Source organism: Mastigoproctus giganteus, chromosome 10, assembly GCF_048544385.1.
Source record: "Mastigoproctus giganteus isolate SK-2022 chromosome 10, ASM4854438v1, whole genome shotgun sequence".
Lineage (NCBI taxonomy): Eukaryota > Metazoa > Arthropoda > Arachnida > Uropygi > Thelyphonidae > Mastigoproctus > Mastigoproctus giganteus.
The window spans coordinates 40,269,443-40,290,736 of record NC_143584.1 but is presented as its reverse complement, the minus strand read 5'-3'; the positions used below and the strand labels follow the sequence as shown (position 1 = coordinate 40,290,736).

Genomic DNA, 21,294 nt, shown 5'->3' with positions numbered 1-21,294 from the left:
AACAAGGAACATGCCATGCACAAATTGCAACTACCACAATACACTCAAGTGAGATACAGAGTAACAAGTTTACAAAGCTTAAAAATTAGGAATGAAGAAATAATTCTTAAAATTTGTTTTTTATATGATTAAAGATTTTCATGGAAGGTGAAACATTTGACCATACTAACATAAAAACTCACAGAATTCCAGCTATCGGTATTATCGCAAATGCAATAAAATCAAGTTTACTACCCATTTATAATAGATTTCACTTGCAGAAAAGCCCAATAAACCAGAAACTGCAAATTGTTTTTGTTTTATGGTAGTGACCTTCAGAAATGTGCTTCAGAAAAATATCGCAAAGGTGTTCAAAATTAAATCTTATAACTGAACATAAAGCAATGCAAGTGTAGTGCATTTTAATGATTTGAAGTGGTTTTTTAAGATTTGGTTCTGTAAAGTTGCTGATTCTACTAACCATTGATCGTACCAACTATTTCCCAATTATTTCACTTTACAATTGCCCCTGGCCTGACCAATAGCAGCATTTGTAAACATGTTGGCTGCCTGTTTTGTTTTTGCATCCTTTAGTTGAAGTGATTTTTTTTGTGTTGTGCTTTAAACAATATATTGTGCAATCAATATGTGCAATTTCCATTATAAAAATCACCTATTACAGAGATAAATAGCTTAGTTATATAGCGAAAATTTCAACTTCCAAGGTTTTGGAACGAACTACTGAAAAACAATGTTATTGGGTTCACATTACAATATTTTCATGGTACGATGGTGGTGTCTCTGGAATGGATTAATATCGTAACGAAGGGGTCAACTGTACTCCATATCTCTTAACTAGTAACTTGTACATAGCACTTCTTGGTACTCACTGCAGCACTTTAAGTTGTATATGAAATAAATAGTTTTAAGGGCCTAATCACCGTTTCAGTGTTGTTTAATGGCTTAATACCTCTGTAATTTAAAATTAAATTATGTTAGCATGTTTTTGTAGTTAGCTAAGCATTTAGTAAGTCAGTAGCAATTATTTAGAAATATAATTGCACAGTATGTACTGCATTGCATAATCTGAGAATAGCACTGCGTTATGATACTCATGTTTTAAGTCATGTGATAATTCTAAATTAAATTTTGAATAGAGTCATGCATGAAATAAGAGCAATAAACAAAAAAAGTTCAAGGTGATGGGAATTCTTTGCTTTGGTTGATGGCAGATCTCTTGTGAATCAGTGCATAGATTCTCTTTAGTCAGGACACAGAAGCTCTTGCAAACTTCATTTTGTTGCTTGTTACCTTTTTTGCAGGATTTTCTGTAGTGGGACACGATATATAGCCAAAGGGATATCTTTTTGTGATTTCCTTGCTGAGCAATTGAGAACATTAAGTGCTAATTCAACAACCTGATGGACTTAGGATGGCATGAGGAAAAGGATTTGATGGTTTCAATGAAATTAAAAGGTGGAATCCTTGAAGCACTCAGATGTCCAGTGTAATGCTAGAGACTGCATTCTTACATCAGAAGATACAACAAGATCTCCCATGGCAGAATATGCTGGTCCCAAGGGAAATAACTATAGCTAATAGCATTGCTATGGAGACGGGAAGCATATTTTGTAAAAAGGATAGGTAGAGAACAGGATGAGGATATATCTGCTAGGAACAAAAAAAAGTTGATAACATGAAGCAGTTAACTTATAAGGGCACAAAAGGTGATACTGTTATACACATTGGTACTAATGGTAACAAGAGTAAGAGATCAGAGGATTTACTTAACCAAAGTTAGCAAGTACAGTGCAATATTGCAAAGAAAAAGTTGCGAGTTAGGATTAAATTTGAAAGGGTAACTATGCCCAGACATGATAGAAGGGACAAAATTGTGAGAGCTTCATCAGTCAATTTAGTCCCAGAGAGATAGTTAAGGTTCATGAGGGGGTAGAATTTTTCATATTGTGGTCTTTGGTTATTAACAGGAGACTTTTTACAGGGGTTGCATACACTTAAATAGAAGGAGTGCAAGAATATTTTCTGATGCTATTAAGGCAGTGTTAAGTGGATTGAAAAACTGCTAGCTTGGGGTTGCGCATACACAGAATAACAGATTAACAGCTGCTGCAATCAGAGGTGAAAGTGATTCTTGCACTTCTATTTGGACATGCAGCAGCCTCCTGGAAAATGAAGACTCAGTAATTAAAAGGCCTGCTGAGAGTCCTCATGGAACAAGCAACTACACTGCTCTGTTAAGGTTATTATGAGTAAGAAATGTGCATGTACACTAATGTTAGGAGTATAATAAACGTGTGATATCAGAGTTATAGTGAATACAATGTGTACAGAAAGAACACATAGGACAAGTGCAGAAAGAAGTAGCAAAAGTGGTAAGCAAACCTTTAGCCATAATTATGAGAACATCCTTGAATTGAGGAGGTTTTTATGGTTTGGAGATATGCGAATGCTGCCCTAATTCACAAAGTGGGAGTGAGTAATTACAGTTCCCTAACTTGACCTTTGTTCCAGAGAAAATAATGGAGTCACTGGATAAAGAAGTAATTCAATGCCATCTAGAATGGAATGCAGTTATACAGTAATTGTTGCATGGATTTGTTAGAGGGGGGTGATACTTAAATTTCAAAAAAGCTTTTGATTCTTGTTCAATTAAAAACTATTGTACAAATTGAAGTAGTGTGTGGCATTAGGTACAAGTTACTGCTATGGATAAAGTTGACTAGGAGACTGCAGAATGGTTGTCAATGGCCATCACTTCTCTTCTTGGACTAATGTTATTATTGGATTGCCCCAGTGCTGGGTCCATGGTTATTTTCAGTATTTATTAATGATATTGATGAAGGCATATTGAAACTTAATGTCTAATTTGCAGATGATAGAAAGGTTTGCAGTATTTAAATGACAGTAATCAAGGTATGCTACTTAAAACAAAATCTAGAAAAATTAGGCACAAGGGATGTGAAGTGGCAATTAAGGTTTAACACTGGCAAATGCATTGTAACACTGGGGTTAGTTTACATCGTACACAGACCAGTTAGTCAGTACACAGACAGTAAATTCATGGGGTATGTTAGGGTAACTAAGAACAGATGCATATATATATTTCTGTGTACATGCCAGGAGCGTTGTAAAGAAATTTGATGAATTCAAAGTACTTATTAAGTCATCAGAAGCAGACATTGAGGGGATATCAGAGACAGTGTCTCAGACATAAGGGATGTAGAATTTGAATATGGAGAGTAATGCATACAGAAAGAACATTGTGTATATTGTCAAGCAACACTGGAGATTTTACCACAAATCACCATTCTTCCTCTAGCTCAGAATAATCACCTGAGAGGACATAAATTCAAATTGAGGAAAGACAGATGTAGGATAGATATGCGGAAATTTGCCTTTAGCCAGCGGGTGGTTGGTTGGTGGAACAGACTTCCATCCCTTGTAGTGGAGGTTGATAGCCTAAATAAAGTTTAAGGCTCAGCTGGACAGGTATTTTGAACGAACAGAGGGGTGAAGTGGAAGTGGGTTTTTTTTTTTTTTTTTTCGGCTGATGCTGCATAAGCTTGCTTTCTTGCATCAAATGCCTCTACTAATGCTTTACAGAGTTGTGATGCTAGAACTCTGTAAATGCCAGATATAGTGCAAGTTTCAGTGTTGGGTTATGTTCGGTTGCTGTTCCTCCAGCATTGAGCCTCGGGGCTCTTGGTGGGACTCACTGTCCACCACCACCACGAAGAGGCAGCCAGGTGTAGTACACATGAAAGTTCTCTGGCAGGGTGAACCCTGGGCTGCACCTGAGCTTCCCATGGAGGACCAAAAAAAGGGAGGGGGGGGGGGAAATTACCTGCTGGAAGATGGTGTGAAAGGGGGTGACAGCGAAGGGGGATGGAGCAGATGTAGGAATACAAGGTGCACAGTAGAAAAGCTGCCCACCTGGAAATAAGAAGTTAAAAGGATAAAGAGAACACCCCTGTGGAAGGGGCCCTTCATTCATAGGAAGGGACTGACAAGTAAAGTACAGTCAGTCCTCGTATAGCACGGTAGTTGTGTTCCTAGAAACCCTCATGCAATGCAAAATCGTGCAATATGAACAACAGGCCCTATGGGAAAAATAGGGTTAGGTGCCGACCACCCAAGATTGAACACACATTTGTAACCAAAACATTACCAAACACAATAAATAATCGTAATAAAATACTTACGTATTTTATTACGACTATTATGTAATAAAATATTGCTATTGCTTTTGCTTCTATCATAAGCAAAATTGTTTTTTGTTTGATTTTCTATCCAAACAGATGACAGCCGTTCCATATCTTCCAATTCTTGTGTCTTAATCTAATGGATTTTAATTACACTTTGAGTTGTTCCTGCTCTGAAAGTTGTTTTTATTTTCTCTGCATTCTTGGTAATTCTCAGCGTTGCCTCATTTAGGTCTGTAGCACGTGCAATATCACATGGTCTTTCATTTCGCTCAAAGCATTTCACAATTTCATATTTTTTCTCTATCGACAGAGGAGGACTGGCCATAAGCCTTACCGGGGAAACCCCGGTGGTTCGGAGGCCAGTGTGATTTTGGCCATAAACTGTAGTATGAGGCCACTATAAATTTTCTCGGGTAAGAATTTTTGACTCAGTCCGCCTCTGTTTATCGATATTGCTTTTCTTTTTCTCTCCGAATCTGCAGTGTCTTCACCAGGACGGTTCCTTTTCACACCTTTTAAGTATTTTACTCATTTTTAGGGAATAAAGCAAAATTACAAAACGAGGAGGCACGCTTGATACACAAACAAAGCTGCGCGCGCATGTAGCAACTGAATAAACAACACCCTAAAGGCAGAGATACACTATTAACACCTCACATTTTACTAAAGCACATTTCTAGGGGTTACTACCATAAAAAAATAAAAACAATTTCCAGTTGCGTTTCTGCTAGTGGAATCTGTTATAAACTGGTAGTAAACTCGATCTAATTGCATTTGCGATAATACCGATAGCTGGAATTGTGTGGGTTTTTACGTTATTATGGTGAAATATGTTTCTCCTTCACTGATATAAGAAACATAAATACATTTTCAGAATCTTCTCTTCATTCGTATCGTGTTGCTTTCGGTTGGGGTGATTCTGCATTCGACTGCCATTTCTTGTAAACACAAAGGCGAATCGTGCATAAGCGAATTCGGTTCATGTTATAAAAGATATTGTTCCCCTATTTATAAATCGTGTATGATCGAATTCGTGTAGTGCAAACACGTGCTATACGAGGACTGACTGTATCCAGCCAAAAAACATTTATTATAGATCATCTTTAGCCATTAGTTAAGCTCTGAAATTTTTGCTTTTTTGAAATGATGGTAGAGGAAAGCTGCTGGGAAATTATTGCATATCAATTTATTATGGAGTAGTTTGATATTGTCAGAAAAGAGACAATTGCTATTGCATATTGTTGCAATTCTGATGCATTGGGAGAGTATTATGTTTGCATGAACTTTTTTGGAAATGTTAGTGCCAATGGATAAGACTGACTATGTTGAAGCTAAATGCATCTCTTTTATTATACAGCAATACCCTGCATAGCACTGATAATTAGTACCGAAACTATTCCATGTTATGTGAAACCATGCTGATTGAGGTATAATTATAATGGGTTTTAATTGAATGCATAACAGAGAAAGAGTTGTTATAGAGTTATTATAAACAAATTATAATAACTCTATAAACAATTTGCACTTGATAGCCAATTAAAAGGATTTCAAATAAAAAAACATTGCAAAAATTTTATTAATGAAAAGGTAACATCATGAGAGATGAGAAAAAAGCTTTATTGTTTATTTAGATATTTCAATAATGGAGTCTGAAGTCGTCTCTTCTTTTTCTCAGCATACAAGTCTTTGTAGCATCGAATCCCATCTTGTAAAATTTGCCATATATTGGTGCTATGTTGAACATCTGGATCTCCATTCATAATTGCCCCGTAGGCCATGTCAATCCCCAAAAAACTTTCCCCGATTCTTCTGTTGGAAATTCTTTTGGTGCCACTTCAGAATTGTTTTATTCTTCTTCATATGCAGTTCGCTATAAATTTCAAGGAGAGCTGCATCATCTAAGTCATTTGCATGCAAGTCAGTGCAGTCCCATACATTGGCAGTGTCCAAAGTTTCAAATCCCAAGTCTTTTCCAGTCTTCACAATATCTTCGGAATTTGTCCGAATTTGCGATTCAAAACCAGTGAAATCATTTGCCAAATTGAGCAAAACGTGCTGCCAAACAGAATGCATGTTGTTGGCAGTGATTTCTAGCAAAGATGCAAATATATTTTTGATCTTATTTAAAGAGGTAAAAAATAAATTGTGAAATGAAAAGTTATCACTTCAAGATGGAATTAAGAATACTGAACACTGTTGCACGTTGCCACTGACTACCTGAGGGGAGCTATTGGCACGTGCATATGAGACAATAGAGTTGGCACCGCAGCATATATGTACATGTACCTAGACCACAAAAACACAGGTGGGAAGGAGCAGCAATGTGTAGCACACGCTTCTTGATTAGACCGGGGTTCGAGCCCGTCACCACCAAATATGGAGGATGCGGAAAGGTCAGGGAATGACCACCGCATATTCCCGGAGCAATATGGCCTTAGTTGCTAATGCCCCTAAAAACCAAATAACAAAGAACCACAAAAACACAGCATATATGTAGAGTATGTGTCTAGGCTATTGAATGAGTCTTAATATGTACAGTAATTTTCAACGTAAGCGTTATTGAAAACTGTGTTGTAGTGAAACCCGTGCTGTTTGAAGCCATGCTAAGTGAGGTATTGCTGTATATGTTGATTGTGGTATGAGGGCTGTTGATTTTTATATCTAAGTCTAAGTAATTGGCTGAAAGAGTCTGAAATCATCAAATCGTTTCTTCTTTGGTCTCCGATGGCATTCAGCTAATTCAATGTTTTCCTGTCCATGCACAGTACGTTTTCTTATTTTGCCTTCTTTTGGATTTCATTCATTTTTTTCTTTCTTTTATAGGATTCTATCAGCATTTTTTTTAGCTTTACTTTATTTTTATTTTTTATATAGTTTGTATATTCTTTAATTTTAATCCTTCCTTTTGGTCTCTGTTGGGTTGTATATGATGTATATGTACTCACTTTTTAACATGTGCATCATAAGAGAAGCAGAGACCTGGCTTATTGCGGTGGCTCCTACGATTTTTGCTGCCAGCCCTTTGACGAAGTAGTTAAAGTACTAGGACCCACGGCTTTAGGTACTATCATTTATTTTTATGTTAAATTTTAATTTCATTTTATTTCAGGTACTGTTTTTACCATGCGTGTGTTTTCAATTTTTCCATGATAATTACACCCGATACTGTGTGTGTGTGGGTGGATAATTCTGATAAAGTTTGCATAGATGGAGGTGAAAATTACAAAAAAGTTCCAAGGACTAAAAGGGTAAGGAGAGTAGAAAAAAGTAATGTAGATTTGAAAAAGGCTAAAGAATGTTAATATCCTATAAGTAATGATGAATTAAGAAAATTATGGGCTGAATTGGAAAGCCAATTTGGAGGTGAAGGAACTGTAAAGTAAAAATATTAATACCAAATAATTAAACAAAATAAAGTAAATGAAAATAAAAGGTGATTCATCAGGGGACTATGCCTGACCATGTATCAGGAACTGTGTTAACATGATACATGGTCAGGAGTAGTCCCCTGATGAATTACCTGACCATGTATCAATATTTACTTCCGCTGATACCAGATTTTGCATTTTTGCCATCCCTGTATTTGACTTATAACTAAATTTGCCCACCCATATATGATGACATCTCTACCATCTTTTATTTTGTTTTTATTTTACTTTATTTTTTTGTTTAATTATATGGTATTAATATTTTTACTTAATGGTTCCTTCACCTTCAAATTGGCTTTGCAATTCAGCCCATAATTGTCTTAATTTATCATTACTTTTAGGATATTAATATTCTTTCACCTTTTTCAAATCTACATTACTTATTTCTACTATCCTTGCCCTTCTAGTCCTTAGTCCTTGGCACTTTGTAATTTTCACCTCCATCTATGCAAACTTTATCAGACTTATCTATTCTTACATGCTTATATACTTTTGCATCCTTTACTAAGCTCCCGATTAACCGGCCTCTATGGACCTCAGGCCAAATAAACAAATGGCCGGTTAATCTGAAAACACGTGCAAAATACTATTTATAGGTTGTAAATTAAATAAAAAATATATACTCTATACAGTATGTTCTATATAAATGTTCATTAAACATTTACTTAGATAAAAAAAATCAGTAATATTCATTTGTCTTTTTGATTCAAATTCGTTTTTGAAAGCAAAATCATGCCACTTTTTCATAAGAATTATATCAATGGCAGATGAATTATCTTGCTGTTCAATATATCTTATCGCAGGTTTAAGCACTTTCTTTCCTTCCGAATGACTTATTCTTTTGTTACTTTTATCTCCACTCATAGCTTCTGGGTTCTCTAGTTCTTCATCTTCTGCCATTTCTCCTTGACAAACTGCTTCGATAATTTCATCGCCTGTTAACAAGCCATTTATTGATGTCTCTTTCTTCCAGGTCTTTGAACTCTGATAATTGTTTCAAATCGTTAAGCAGAGCAATGTTGTCATGGTCTGTCAGATCTTCAGCCCACAGCTATTTGTCCAGATCGCAGTTTGCAGTTAATTTTTTGATATCTGGCCATAGTTTTCTCCATGACCTCACAAAGTTGATGACGGCATTTCCTCAAAAGCAGATGCCAACAAGTAAATCACATCCTTGATGTTAATTTTCTTAAGGGCCTCAGTGAGTTCTGTTTCTTCATTAGCAGTCTTCTCAAGAATTTCTGAAAGAAGTTTCCTTATGAAACACCTTTTCAGACTAACTATCACACCTTGATCCATAGGTTGCACCAAAGATGTAACGCCAGGTGGTAAAAACACCACCTTGTGATGTTATCAGAAGATAGGTCGATGGGATGAGATGATGACATTTCCTCAAAAGCAGATGCTAACATGTAAATCACATCATTGATTTTAATTTTCTTAAGGGCCTCAGTGAGTTCCATTTCTTCATTAGCAGTCTTCTCAAAAATTTCTGAAAGAAGTTTTCTTCTGAAACGCCTTTTCAGACTAACACACCTCGATCCATAGGTTGCACCAAAGATGTAACGCCAGGTAGTAAAAACACCACCTTGATGTCATCAGAAGATCGGTTGATGGGATGCATTGGAACGTTGTCAAGAACAGCTTTGAGCGGTAATTTCAAATGTGTAAAATGTGCCTTAACTTTTAGAACGAATTCAGTTGAAAACCATTCTTCAAATAGAAAAGAATCCATCCAAGCTGACCTCTGGACTTTGTAGTCAACTGGTAGAGCATTGAAATTTACATTTTTAAGTGCTCTTGATTTGGCTGACTTTCCTACAACGAAAAGGGGCAGTCTGACTCCCAGCAGCATTTGTACAAAAGGCCACAGTGATTCCCTGTTTATTCATTTTGAAACCAACAGCGAATGTTTCTTGCGGATGTTTCTTCTTCATCAGAAGAAGCTTAAAATTTATGCCTGTTTCATCCAAAATGTAGACTTGTTTAGGAGAAAGATTTTCCTTCTGTATAATGTAAAAATTTTTGGGAAAATTCACTTGCAGCATTTTGATCTGCTGAAAATTTCTTGCTGCAAACATCTAGATAATGAATTCCATGGCACTTTTTCCATTGTGAAAGCCATCCCTCGCTAGCTAAGAATTCTTCTCTGCTGTTGACTCTCTTGTGAAAGTGCTACCTTTTCCTTCAAAACTGGCCTGCTAAGAGGTGTTCCTCTTTGTCGTTCTTGCACAAACCATATCCACAATGCACCATCGACTTCATTTTTTGGCTTCTTCATAGTGCTGCTATCCGAGAGCACTTTTTCTGATTCTGTTTGTGTATTGAAGGGATTTCCGGTTTCTCTGCCAATCATTCACCATACTTTTTCTGACACCCAGTTTGTTATATTTCTGTTTTACAGGTTCTCCATTATCAATACATTCCAATGCTTTTAGTTTATTTCAATAGTTAACACATTCTGTTTACGTTTGTTCGAGCTTATTTCAAATTAACGTAATTTAATAAACAGAAATTAACGACGAAAATATGTACACATGGAGTGACTGCGTGACAAATGGCACAGATAGCAAAGACTAACTGGAGTGAAAAAAGTTATAGAATCGTTAGTGCACAGTACTCATTCCCAGAATATTTTAATTTTGTTTTCCTGCTGGGCCCATGACAACAGAAATCTGATTCGCAAAAAAATCTCAATGAAAATATGGCCGGTTAAAGCGAGACTGGATAATAGGGAGTCTACTGTGTGTGTGTGTGTGTGTGTGTGTGTGTGTGTGTGTGTGTGTGTGTGTGTGTGTGTGTGTGTGTGTGTATACATACACACACAGTAAAGCCCCGCTATTCATGGGGGGTTACGTTCCTGAGAAATGTTGCGAATACCGAAAACGCGAATACTGAGTTATTGCTCCCATAGTAATAAAGGGGTTCCGTTCCAAAGTATAAAATATATAAGAAAAACTAGTCTAAAATTTTGTCTATGTATGTATTACATGTACCTTCATAATATGATTATGTACATAGACAGTACATAGTGAATTGCAAGCATATGGCATTGAAATGAAAATAAGAAACAATTTAATATTAAATGTAATATTTATTAGAAATTTCAAATAAATCTTTCAAACCAGTGCCTTTGCTAGCTAAAAAACTTATCCTGCCAGTGCTATCACCAGTTTCGCTAAAGTGTTGATAAAGGAGTTTTGCCTTTTCACGAGTGATGAGTGAACTTAACGGAATTTTATTTTGAGTTCCGTCTTCTATCCACAGATTTAAAGCTTTTTCCATTTTTTTAAAATTTAACATGAGTTACAGAGCAAATTTTTGAAGCAATTGGTGCGTTTTCATGGACACTATGGCAGATTTTTTTCTTCCAATTTCTTGATTGATCGTACTGTTGACTCACTGATTTTATGTTTTGCCACTGAGGAAACACTTTCACCATTAGAAATTTTGTCTAATTATTCAATTTTATTCGCTAATGTCATCACCTTCTTTGATATTTTCACATTTCCCTTGTTATTCATAGCCATATTTTTGTACGGGTTAGGAAGAACTTGTCCACAATAAAGTCACTTTGAGAAAAAATATAAAGTCACTTTCTTCTGTTAACACAATCGAAAAAGTCTGTTTTACACTGCAAAACGGTAGATTTTTGTAAGCGTATCAATTTATAAATTGATACTATGGACACTATGGCAGATTTTTTTCTGCCATATGATTGCTGCCATTTTTCTTGCCATATTTTTCTGCCATAATGATTGAATAAATTTATCAATTTATAAATTGATAAATTTATTCAATTTATAAGCGTATAAATTAAAAGCAAACAACGAAACCTTCCATGACAAGCGCATAACACACTGAACAAGGATTAGCAAGAAACATCCATGCTCGCGATTTTGTCACCCCTCACCTCCCCACCCACTGAGCACTGTTTTAACTGTAAAATATGATTTTAGTCAAGCCTATGTTTTTTATGGTGGAAAATGTTCACGGCGCTTTAAAATTCACATTTTTTAGCTTTCATTTTATATTAAATCAGCGACCGAGAATACAGATACTGCGAATAGCGGGAGTTTACTGTATATACAGTGAAACTTCCCTTTAACGGACAGCCATGGGGAATGAAAATGTGTCCGTTAGAGAGAAGTGTCCGCTAACAAGAAGTCTGAGGGAGAAAAAAAAAAAGAAAGAAAGAAAAATCGTTAAACGTTTAATGTAAAATTAAATTAAATTATATACAGATTTTGCACAATATTTTTCTAAATAATATACATACAATTGTGCTATGCATATTATGACTTTATCTTAAGAAAAATATATACATTAATCACTTATTTTCTTCTGCACCTTCTTCCGGCTGATAATTTTGTTTTTAACATTTGTTTGGAGTGAAGAAACCATCGAAAGTCCTTCAGTATCTTCTTCAGCGGCGAAAAACATTTTTAAACGATTGATTTGTATGAGCGTTTCTTCTATTTTCATCGGTGGTTCGTCGTTAATATGTTCTTCGACAGAATGACCTCCTTCCATTTCTTCATCCTCATGAGGAACTTCTTGAAAAATATCGATGATAATGTCGTTGATATCTAGAGCACCATCTTCTGCAGTGAGGTTCGAGTCTATATCTTTGTAGCCAGGGTCACTTGTAGCGGAAGTATTGTACATTATCAATAGATGTTGAAGTTCTTGTTCTTCTTGGTGCTCCACATTGCTGTTCACAACTTCAATTTTTGCGTTTGAGAAGCCAGACTTGACAAAACAGTTCACGACAGTTTGTTTTCTAATTGCGTTTACTGAAGAGGAAATCCATTGAATCGCATCTAGGATGCTGATTTTCTTTGCAAGGTCACTCGCACATGTTACATCGTTCATGTTTGCAATGAGATGTCTTAAAACACGTTTTCTGTAGTGAAGTTTAAAATGTTTAATTATCCCTTTATCCAAGGGCTGACACTCTGCAGATGTGTTTGGTGGCAGAAAAACGATTTGAATGTTGGACAATTCAATGTGCGGGTGAGATGCAGCATTATCCATGAAAAGAATAATTTTTCTGTTTTGAAGAATCGTGTTTTGGTTAAAGTGACTTATCCATTTGCTCATGATATCTCGTGTCATCCACGCTTTTTTATTAGACTTCCAGTCAACATTTAAAAGATTCAACTTTATTCCCTTGAAACAACGAGGATTTTTGTGGTTTTCCTATAACAAGAGTTATTCAAAGTCTCCCATCATATTTGTACACAATAGTACAGTCAAGCGTTCCTTAGAAATTTTTCCGCCCTGGCACTTTTCGTTTTTTAGACTCATTGTTTTTTCAGGAAGAGCTTTAAAAAACAACCCTGTTTCATCACAGTTGTGAATATCCTTAGCTTCAAAATCACGACATAAATCTTCCAATTTGACAGTCCACTCTGTTACAACCCCAGTATCAACAGATCCACCTTCACCATTTACGGTTTTCCAAGAAATTTTATGCCGAGTTTTGAACTTGTCTACCCATCCCACAGAAGCTTTGAACTCATTTACTCCCATAGATTTCGCAACCTCCAAAGCCTTTTCCCTAAAAATAGGCCCATTAATGGGAATTTTTTTAGCACGTTCGAGGCAAAACCACTCATACGTAACATTGTCAATTTGAAGTCCAACAGTTTTCGGGAATGATTTTTGAACCTGATCATTTCCGTGTTGCCAAAATTGTTTGAACAGTTCATTTTTTTTTCTTTAGGATGTCGCTTACCTGCGTCTTCCCGATTTTTAATTTTGCAGCGAGATTGCGAACACTATTTTTTTGCCAATCATATGCATTAATGAGTTCGACTTTATCTTTTAAAGTTAAATGTTTATGAGAAGACATTGTGCACTTCACACGACACTGAACAAAACTGAAAACTGAAACTGAAAAGACGAAAGGCCGACCATATCTCCCCCCCCCTACACACACCGAATTCATCAGAAGTTTTACACGTGCCTTAAAATTCTTGAAAAAGGGTTTAGAACCACGACCTAAACCTTGATAAAATTCAGAGAATCGGAAATAGAAAATAAACACACGATTTCTAGGAGAAATCGTGTGTTTAGAAAAAGGACCATTCTGGTTCCCTTTTTCTAGGAACCAGAATGGTTCCTAGAAAAAGGGCCGTGAGCTCGCCCGCTGTCCGTTATGGGGAGTTCAAATTAAGTGCTAATCTAAACGAAACAGTGTAGATTGCCTGTCCGCGTCCGTTACAAAGAATGTCCACTAGACAGAAGCTGAAAACACGTTAAAACCAATGGAGGTGAGTTGGGGAATTTGAAAATGTCCGTTGTAGAGAGATGTTCGTTAACGAGAGGTGTCCGTTAGAGGAGAAGTTTCACTGTACATATGTATATATATTGTAGGCTAAAGTTTTAACGCATTATGAGTACCTATATGTTAACAATTACTCTAACAGTAGTAATTATATATATATATAAACTGGTGTTCAAAGAAAGTGCATCACCCCTTAAAATGGTAATTGTCGTCCATATAACGTAAGTATATGGCAATATTTCTCACAGATTGCATCAGATAAGATTGACACATGTAGGTGATGACGTAATATTGCATCAGCTACATAAGCACGTTCTGCAAGAGTTGCAGTTATTCCTTGCTTGTGTCAGGATATCGAGTTACGTGCAGTTGTTGCTTTACATGAGGATGTTCTTCCCATCATATTGATTATAGAGTGTCTTGTAATCAGTCAACAGTTAGTAGATTTCTTTCCAAACTCAAGAATACTGGTTCTGCTGATAGGAAAAAAAGGAACCAGATGCAAACGAGTCTCTACACCAAAACAGGACTATGTTTTGAAATGCTTATGTCTTAAAAACTGTAAAGCTTCTTCGTCTGAGCTGAAAAGAGAATGGGAAGAACATGCAGGAGTGGTAACAAGTGCAATAAACAAAATGAACTTTTCATTTTGTTTTCCATTTAAAATGATAAACTGAAACAAATTTGAGGGCTTCTGATAACATTTCAGCCATAATTGTCGTGTTTACCAAAACTGTTGTATAAAGGCCGCAAATGCTCATTTTAGAATATTTGGAGAGCCTATGTCAAATATTACTTAACGTTGCCTTAACTATTAATAAATATCTTTTGTTTATATTTCTATTTGTGATGCTAGTCATTAATGAAACATACCATTGCGAAAAAGGGTTAGAAATGTGAAATTCCTAGGTGATGCACTTTCTTTGAACACCAGTGTGTGTGTGTGTGTGTGTGTGTGTGCGCGCGCGCTCTGTAATAGTGGCATCAGTGTAGATGCAACATTTCTTTTTTTTCTTACTTTTTATGGATTAGAATTGAAGAAACATTGAGCTGATGATTATGCCGTATTCAGGGCACTTGTATCAGTGCCAGCCTTTTGTTACGCTCTCACTCCTGCTGGTGTAATGTGCTTTCCTTTTGTCTACGTGAAGATAACATGCTTTACAATGAACGTGTCAGTGGAAATTTAATTTTTAAACTTTATTTAAAAACTTGTTAGTTTATGTTCAAAATTAAAAACAGTATGTTATGTGTATAAGAACTTTATTTGCCTATTCAAGAAATAGTGATATATATGTATATATATATATATATATCCAATATTTTAATTTAATAAAATAAAACATAAGCCAGTAGTATGGCAAAAACTGTAGAGCGAAAATTAACATAAAAATAACCCAAATAAACAAACGAACGAAAAAAAGATAGACATAATAGTAGCCCGATAACCCTTGTCTAGTCCTTTTTTTTTTTCGTTCGTTTGTTTATTTGGGTTATTTTTATGTTAATTTTCGCTCTACAGTTTTTGCCATACTACTGGCTTATGTTTTATTTTATTAAATTAAAATATTGGATGTACTTCAGCTTCATATGGAGGAATTGCATGTCGCTGCCTCTAATGAACGCCTAATTATTTATTCACTTTATTATAATTTAATTTATGTTAATATTTAATATAATTCAATGATGTGTGTGTGTGTGTGTGTGTGTGTGTGTATAGAGAGAGAGAGAGAGAGAGAGAGAGAGAGAGAGAGAGAGAGAGAGAGAGAGAGAGAGAGAGAGAGAGATTTTGAGTGCTCAATGCTAAATGTTGAAATTAACTATATAATATCGGTGTAAATACACCATAGTTTATCCATAAATTTAACTACATAAGTAGTGTAACGGGGGTCGTTTCATTTTATCTCATTGTGGCTGCCTTCACAATGAGATACCAGGTATTGTACTACTTCGAATAAATAACGCTTCTCTAGTAGAGGAGATTACTGTTATTTATTCTCAGTAGGCACCACCACCCAGCTGTGTTTCAGAGCTTGTTGGCTCACTCCTGCCCACCCCATCAATGAGTGAGCAAACAAGCTCTAAAATGCATCTGGGTGGTAATGCCCACTGAGAATAAAAAATAGTCTCCTCTTCTAGAGAAGCATTATTTATTCAAAGTAATGCAATACCTGGTATCTCATTGTGAAGCCAGCTGGAGTTGTGAACATTAAAATCACCAAGGAAAATTACCTCACTGTTAGGAAAGTTGGACTGGAGAAAATCAAGTTGCAGCGAGAGGAAGTCAAAGAGCTCCAAGTGATTAGTGGAGTTGGGAGAACGGTAGAGACAACAGATGAATTTGACACAATGAGGTAGAGAGAGAGATTTTAAGCCAGAGAAGATCGAAAAGGGGAGATTCCAAATTACCAAGTCTCTGACAGGGAATATCAGAACGGTCATATGCACAAGTACCACCTTTGAGGCGAAAAGCATCATACAGTGAATAATTTGGGCAGCTGAGATGAACAGTAGTCGAATCAATGGATGATTGAGATTCTGTCAGAAATGGACATAATTGAGATTAGAATTGAGACCGTGTAAATTTGTGAAATGAACTAGGAAGTGTTTGGGAGGTTTGGATCTTTTCGCAGATAAGCTTACTCTATTAGTTTGACAATTCATGGTGTAACCAATAGTAAGAAAAAGTGGGGTGGACATGCTGTATGAAGTAATGAAATTTTTGGATATGGCATACACATAGTAAGAATATACCCAGATCCTGGCATAACGTGGCCTCGACAATGCCCCTTGCATACACACTACTTGTACTCCCTCCAGTCACTTATCTGGCAGAGTAGAGGTAGCAAGATTTTACGCTAGCTGATCTAGAAGCCTCCTAGAGAGTTATCAATAGGTTTGGTCCGGTGTACTAGCTAGTGGCCGGCCTGTGAACACCATTTTAGAGCTGTATCCTCAAAATGTAGGGAAGATTGGATCTCGCCACGATGTTCATCATAACTTCAAAAAGGCGCCTCCGTAGCCAGGTGGGAAGGAGCAGCAGCAGTGCGTAGCACACGCTTCTTGATTAGACCGGGGTTCGAGCCCATCACCACCAAATGCGGAGGATGCGGAAAGATCAGGGAATGACCACCGCATATCCCGGAGCAATATGGTCTTAGTTGCTAATGCTCCTAAAAACCAAACAACAACAACATAACTTCAAAAGTCATCAATCATATTGCATGTTGGAAGAGATGGGGAAGGGTTGATTGGAACTTAGCTCTGGAGACTAAACATGGGTTCCACCACTTCAAGCTTCCAAGGTAGCCACAATATGAGATAAAATCAAAAGTGACTATCCAGTTCTACTTTGAAATTTACAAAACTCTTTGCCTCTACCACCTGAGCCAATTTTTTTCAGTGCCCAGTTTACACACTGCCCAAACGTAAACTTCTTGAGATCCTGCTTTCTATTACTTCATAAGAAACAGATGGTGGAAGCAGTTAAATTATGGTATTGTTTAACCTTCAACATATAGTAACAGTATTGTGCATATATAGATCTTCAGTGTACTACTTATTTTGTGGATTAATTCTGAAGAAACTTAACTAAAATTAAGTTTTTCTTTTTTTTTTTTTTAAACAAAAAGATTCTTGTGATTCTTTTAAAATATTTTTGTTTTATTGAATTTTAGAATCACAGTAAACTATAGACTTCATTCACAATGAATTGGCACCTACTTCATGTACATTTTTATTTCTTATTTCAGATTAAGAGAGTTAAAGATGCAGATGATGTTCCCATGGTTTGTGAGTAACAGTTGTTTCTTGTTCTTGGATTTAAAAAAAAAAAAGAAAAAAGCATGCACACCTTTATTGATAAATACTGTAATATTTATTTTATATATATATATATATATATATTGCATATTTTGCCTAAACGTAAACTTCTATATATATATATATATATATATATATATACACACACTGTGCTGCCACTTTATTAGGTACACCTGCATAGTAGTGTTGAGCCTCCTTTAGCCTTCAAAACAGCCTGAATTCGTCTAGGGATGGATTGAACAAGATGCTGAAAACGTGCAGGAATAGAGTATCATGCAGACACGATTGTCATGCAGTTCCTTGAGATTCGGCGGAGGTGTAGGCCTGCAGTAAACAGCAGCCCTTTCCAGCTCATCCCAAAGGTATTCAATAGGATTGAGATCCGAGGACTGAGCGGGCCACTACAGCAAAGAAAAATCATTGTCATGTTCCCGATTCAGGAACGTGACAATTTGATTTAGGCTTTGCACACCAGCACATTATATCCTGCTGGAAGTAACCATCTGACTGAGGATAAACTGTCAATATGAACAGATGCACTTAATCAGCAACGATGTTTAGGTACGATGTGGCATTCAGGTGTGAACGGGTATCAATGGACCCAACATGTGCCAAGAAAACATTCCCCCACACCATAACAGCGCTCCCACCACCTTGCACAGTAGTTGTCAGACATGATGGGTCCATGGATTCATGTTGTTTTCGCCATATTCTGAGCCTTCCATCAACAAGATGCACCAGGAACTTCGACTCATCAGACCAAGCAACTGTTTTCCAATCCTCGATAGTCCAGTGCTGGTGCTGCTGTGCGCACAGGAGGTGTGCTCTCTTGTTCTTCACTGATAACAAAAGTATGTGATGTGGCTGTCAGCTGTTGTAGCCCATACGTGACAAAGTGTGGCTAGTGGTCCTTTTTGTTTTGCGATATTTTGTTCTACGCACCAAGGTTGTATTGTGACATGATGTGCGACATTGTGGCCCATCTGTTTGCTTGCACAATTCTAGCCATCCTCCTCTGACCTCTCTCTCATCAACAAGTGATTATCTTTCACAGGAGTACCGTTAAGAGGATGTTTTCTGTTCATTGCACCATTCTCGATACACCCTTGAAACTGTGGTGCGTGAAAATTTCGGAACTGCTGTTTCAGAGATGCTTTGTCCAGCACATCTTGCACCTACTCCCATGCCACGTTCAAAGTCTGTTAGATTACTCCTTTTCCCCATTCTTGCTACGGTTTGTACGCTTAACTGATACTAGAAAGGTTGTTCTGCTGCATTTATATCCACAACTGTGATCATGTGACTTTCAATGTTGTGGGACAAACCACATGTGTGCAGGGGTGTGCCTAATAAAATAGCAGCACAGTGTATATCTTATTTGAATCCAAGCTCTCTTGTTTTATGTGTGTTCTATCATAGAATGTGATTATCTTTCTAAACAACACTAAGCATTTATGAAACTACCCTAAACACAGAATATACTGGCTAAATTGCATACTTCTGTAATGCTGATTAATAATTTATTCTTTACATTACAACGGCAGAATAAAAAAAGTTCACAGAATAAAAAGTTTGTCTTTAAAGAATGCTTTTTCACAGGTCCATCAATAAATAACCTATTCCAGCATTTTATGCACCATGATATAATAAAGGAGCATCACATTATAAATCCTTTAGGTAGGTTTTTGTTCACATGCACAATGAATATAACAAGGGTTACAAATTTGTGTTGTAAGAGGAATCTCAAATCTAGTGTCTGCTGATGCACCATAAAATCCTAAAACAAACAAAATCCAGTGTCTGTTCTCACAGCCTATTCTAACCCATCCCAAGACACACTCCATTAATTCCTACCTTAATCTTATTGTTGAAGCCTTTATAATTCCCCTGCATTTCTCTTAATTCTTTTCAAAGGAACCTGGTCAAATTTCTTGATACACAAGGCTTTTAGTTTTCTTTAAAAAAAAAAATTTTTTTTTTTAAAGAAAGTGCACTGCAGCAAGTGCTCTGCCAATCCCTTGGCATTCCCTTTAGACACATGTTCGTTATATTCTATAAGGATTTCAAATCTCCCCATCTCATCTGTATACGTAAACACACCTTTTCACACCTGAACTTGCTTTTGTACATTACATGTCTTCTGTTGTAATCTGGTATTGTAATATTGGATAACTCTTATTAATTGGCTTTAAGATCACTGAAAACCATACATTTTTTTTTTTTAGGTTTCATTGTTTTTTATTCAGTTTTGGTGCACAAAATCACTACTGCATTTTTTATAATCTGTATTCCATGTTATTTTGCTTGAATATTTTTCTGTTGTCTTTTTAAGTTAAATGCTATAGGTATCCATAATTTAATAATAATCTTTTTTAATAGTATTGATTTCATCTGCATTTTTTTATTATTTTTTTTTATTTATTTTATTTTTTATTTTTTTTTCAGGTGATCAGTTTATGTATCACTCTGAATCTCTTCTGGCAAACTTAACCTGTCTTTCTCTTTAGTCACTAGGATGTCCAAGAAAGGCCTGCTATTATTGGTCTCAAGCTTAAACTTAATGGTCTAATGAATGTCATGAAGATTTTTTAATATAAGAACAGCAATACCTCATTTAGCACAGCTTCAAACAGCACGGTTTTTCAATTAAGTTTAAGTTGAAAATTTACTGTACGTATTAAAACTCATTCAATAGCCGAGACATGTACTCTACATAAATGGTACATTGTTTTGTGGATTTATAGGATGATTGTTTTCTACAGCAACATGTTAGAGAGGCAACCAGAGGTTGTGTGTAGTGATATGTTCTGTCGTTCCTCTGACCTTTAGCCATTGGGCCCATAGTGGGACTCACTGTTGCCCACACTTAGCCTCAAGGAGGCAGGTCAATCAACTAGTAGAGGGATCTTAAGTACTCTGGCAGGCCTTGCCACTTCGTTTTCTAAGATTTTGGTGACAAGGGCCTATTGTTAAAAGGAAAGAAAAACAAAAGTTTTTTTTTATTAAACACCAGTAGTTAGGTTAGGGCTGAAAGAGGGTTTAAGTTAGGGTAGAGATAATTTAGATCCTAATTTAAGTTTTGTTTAGATTGGGAGCAAGCACAGTGGTTGGGTAAGGCAGAGAGGGGGGGAAGACTGAAGGCTATGGAGGACAGATAGAAATATGGGGGATGATAGAGAAGGCAACCCCAGAATATCAGTTTGGACGGGCTGCACCAGATGAAAGAGGAGGGAAAGACCGAAGCCAGTCTCCTCCCCCCCTCCCTGCCTGGGGATGGGGGTTTAAAGGGAATCTGGTTGAAGTACCTGGTTCAGATCACCTAAAAGGCGCATAGGCTGCAAGCCCAATCAGAGTCAGTTGGATCTTCATTCAGGATTGGGCAGAAGTGTTGGTGTCCAAGGTTATAGTTCTGGCATTCTCTGGTATCAATCCCAGTTAGTGTCGTTATTCAGGACATATTGGTGACAAGGCTGTTGGAGGTCATAGTGAGATTGGTAAAGTGTATTAGCTGTCTAATGGCACCAGGGGTTTCCCCCATCTCTGCTTG

At 36.5% G+C, this 21,294-nt stretch overlaps 1 protein-coding gene across 1 annotated transcript in view; it reads left to right on the top strand.

Annotated features, from left to right (window-relative positions):
• Ras85D (GTPase ras-like protein 1) overlaps positions 1–21,294 on the top strand; it is a 209,477-nt gene that overhangs the window by 127,043 nt on the left and 61,140 nt on the right. The window contains exon 6 of the mRNA XM_090383776.1: positions 17,678–17,717. Coding sequence (XP_090239902.1) covers positions 17,678–17,717 — 40 coding nt within the window. The remainder of the gene's footprint in view (positions 1–17,677; positions 17,718–21,294) is intronic.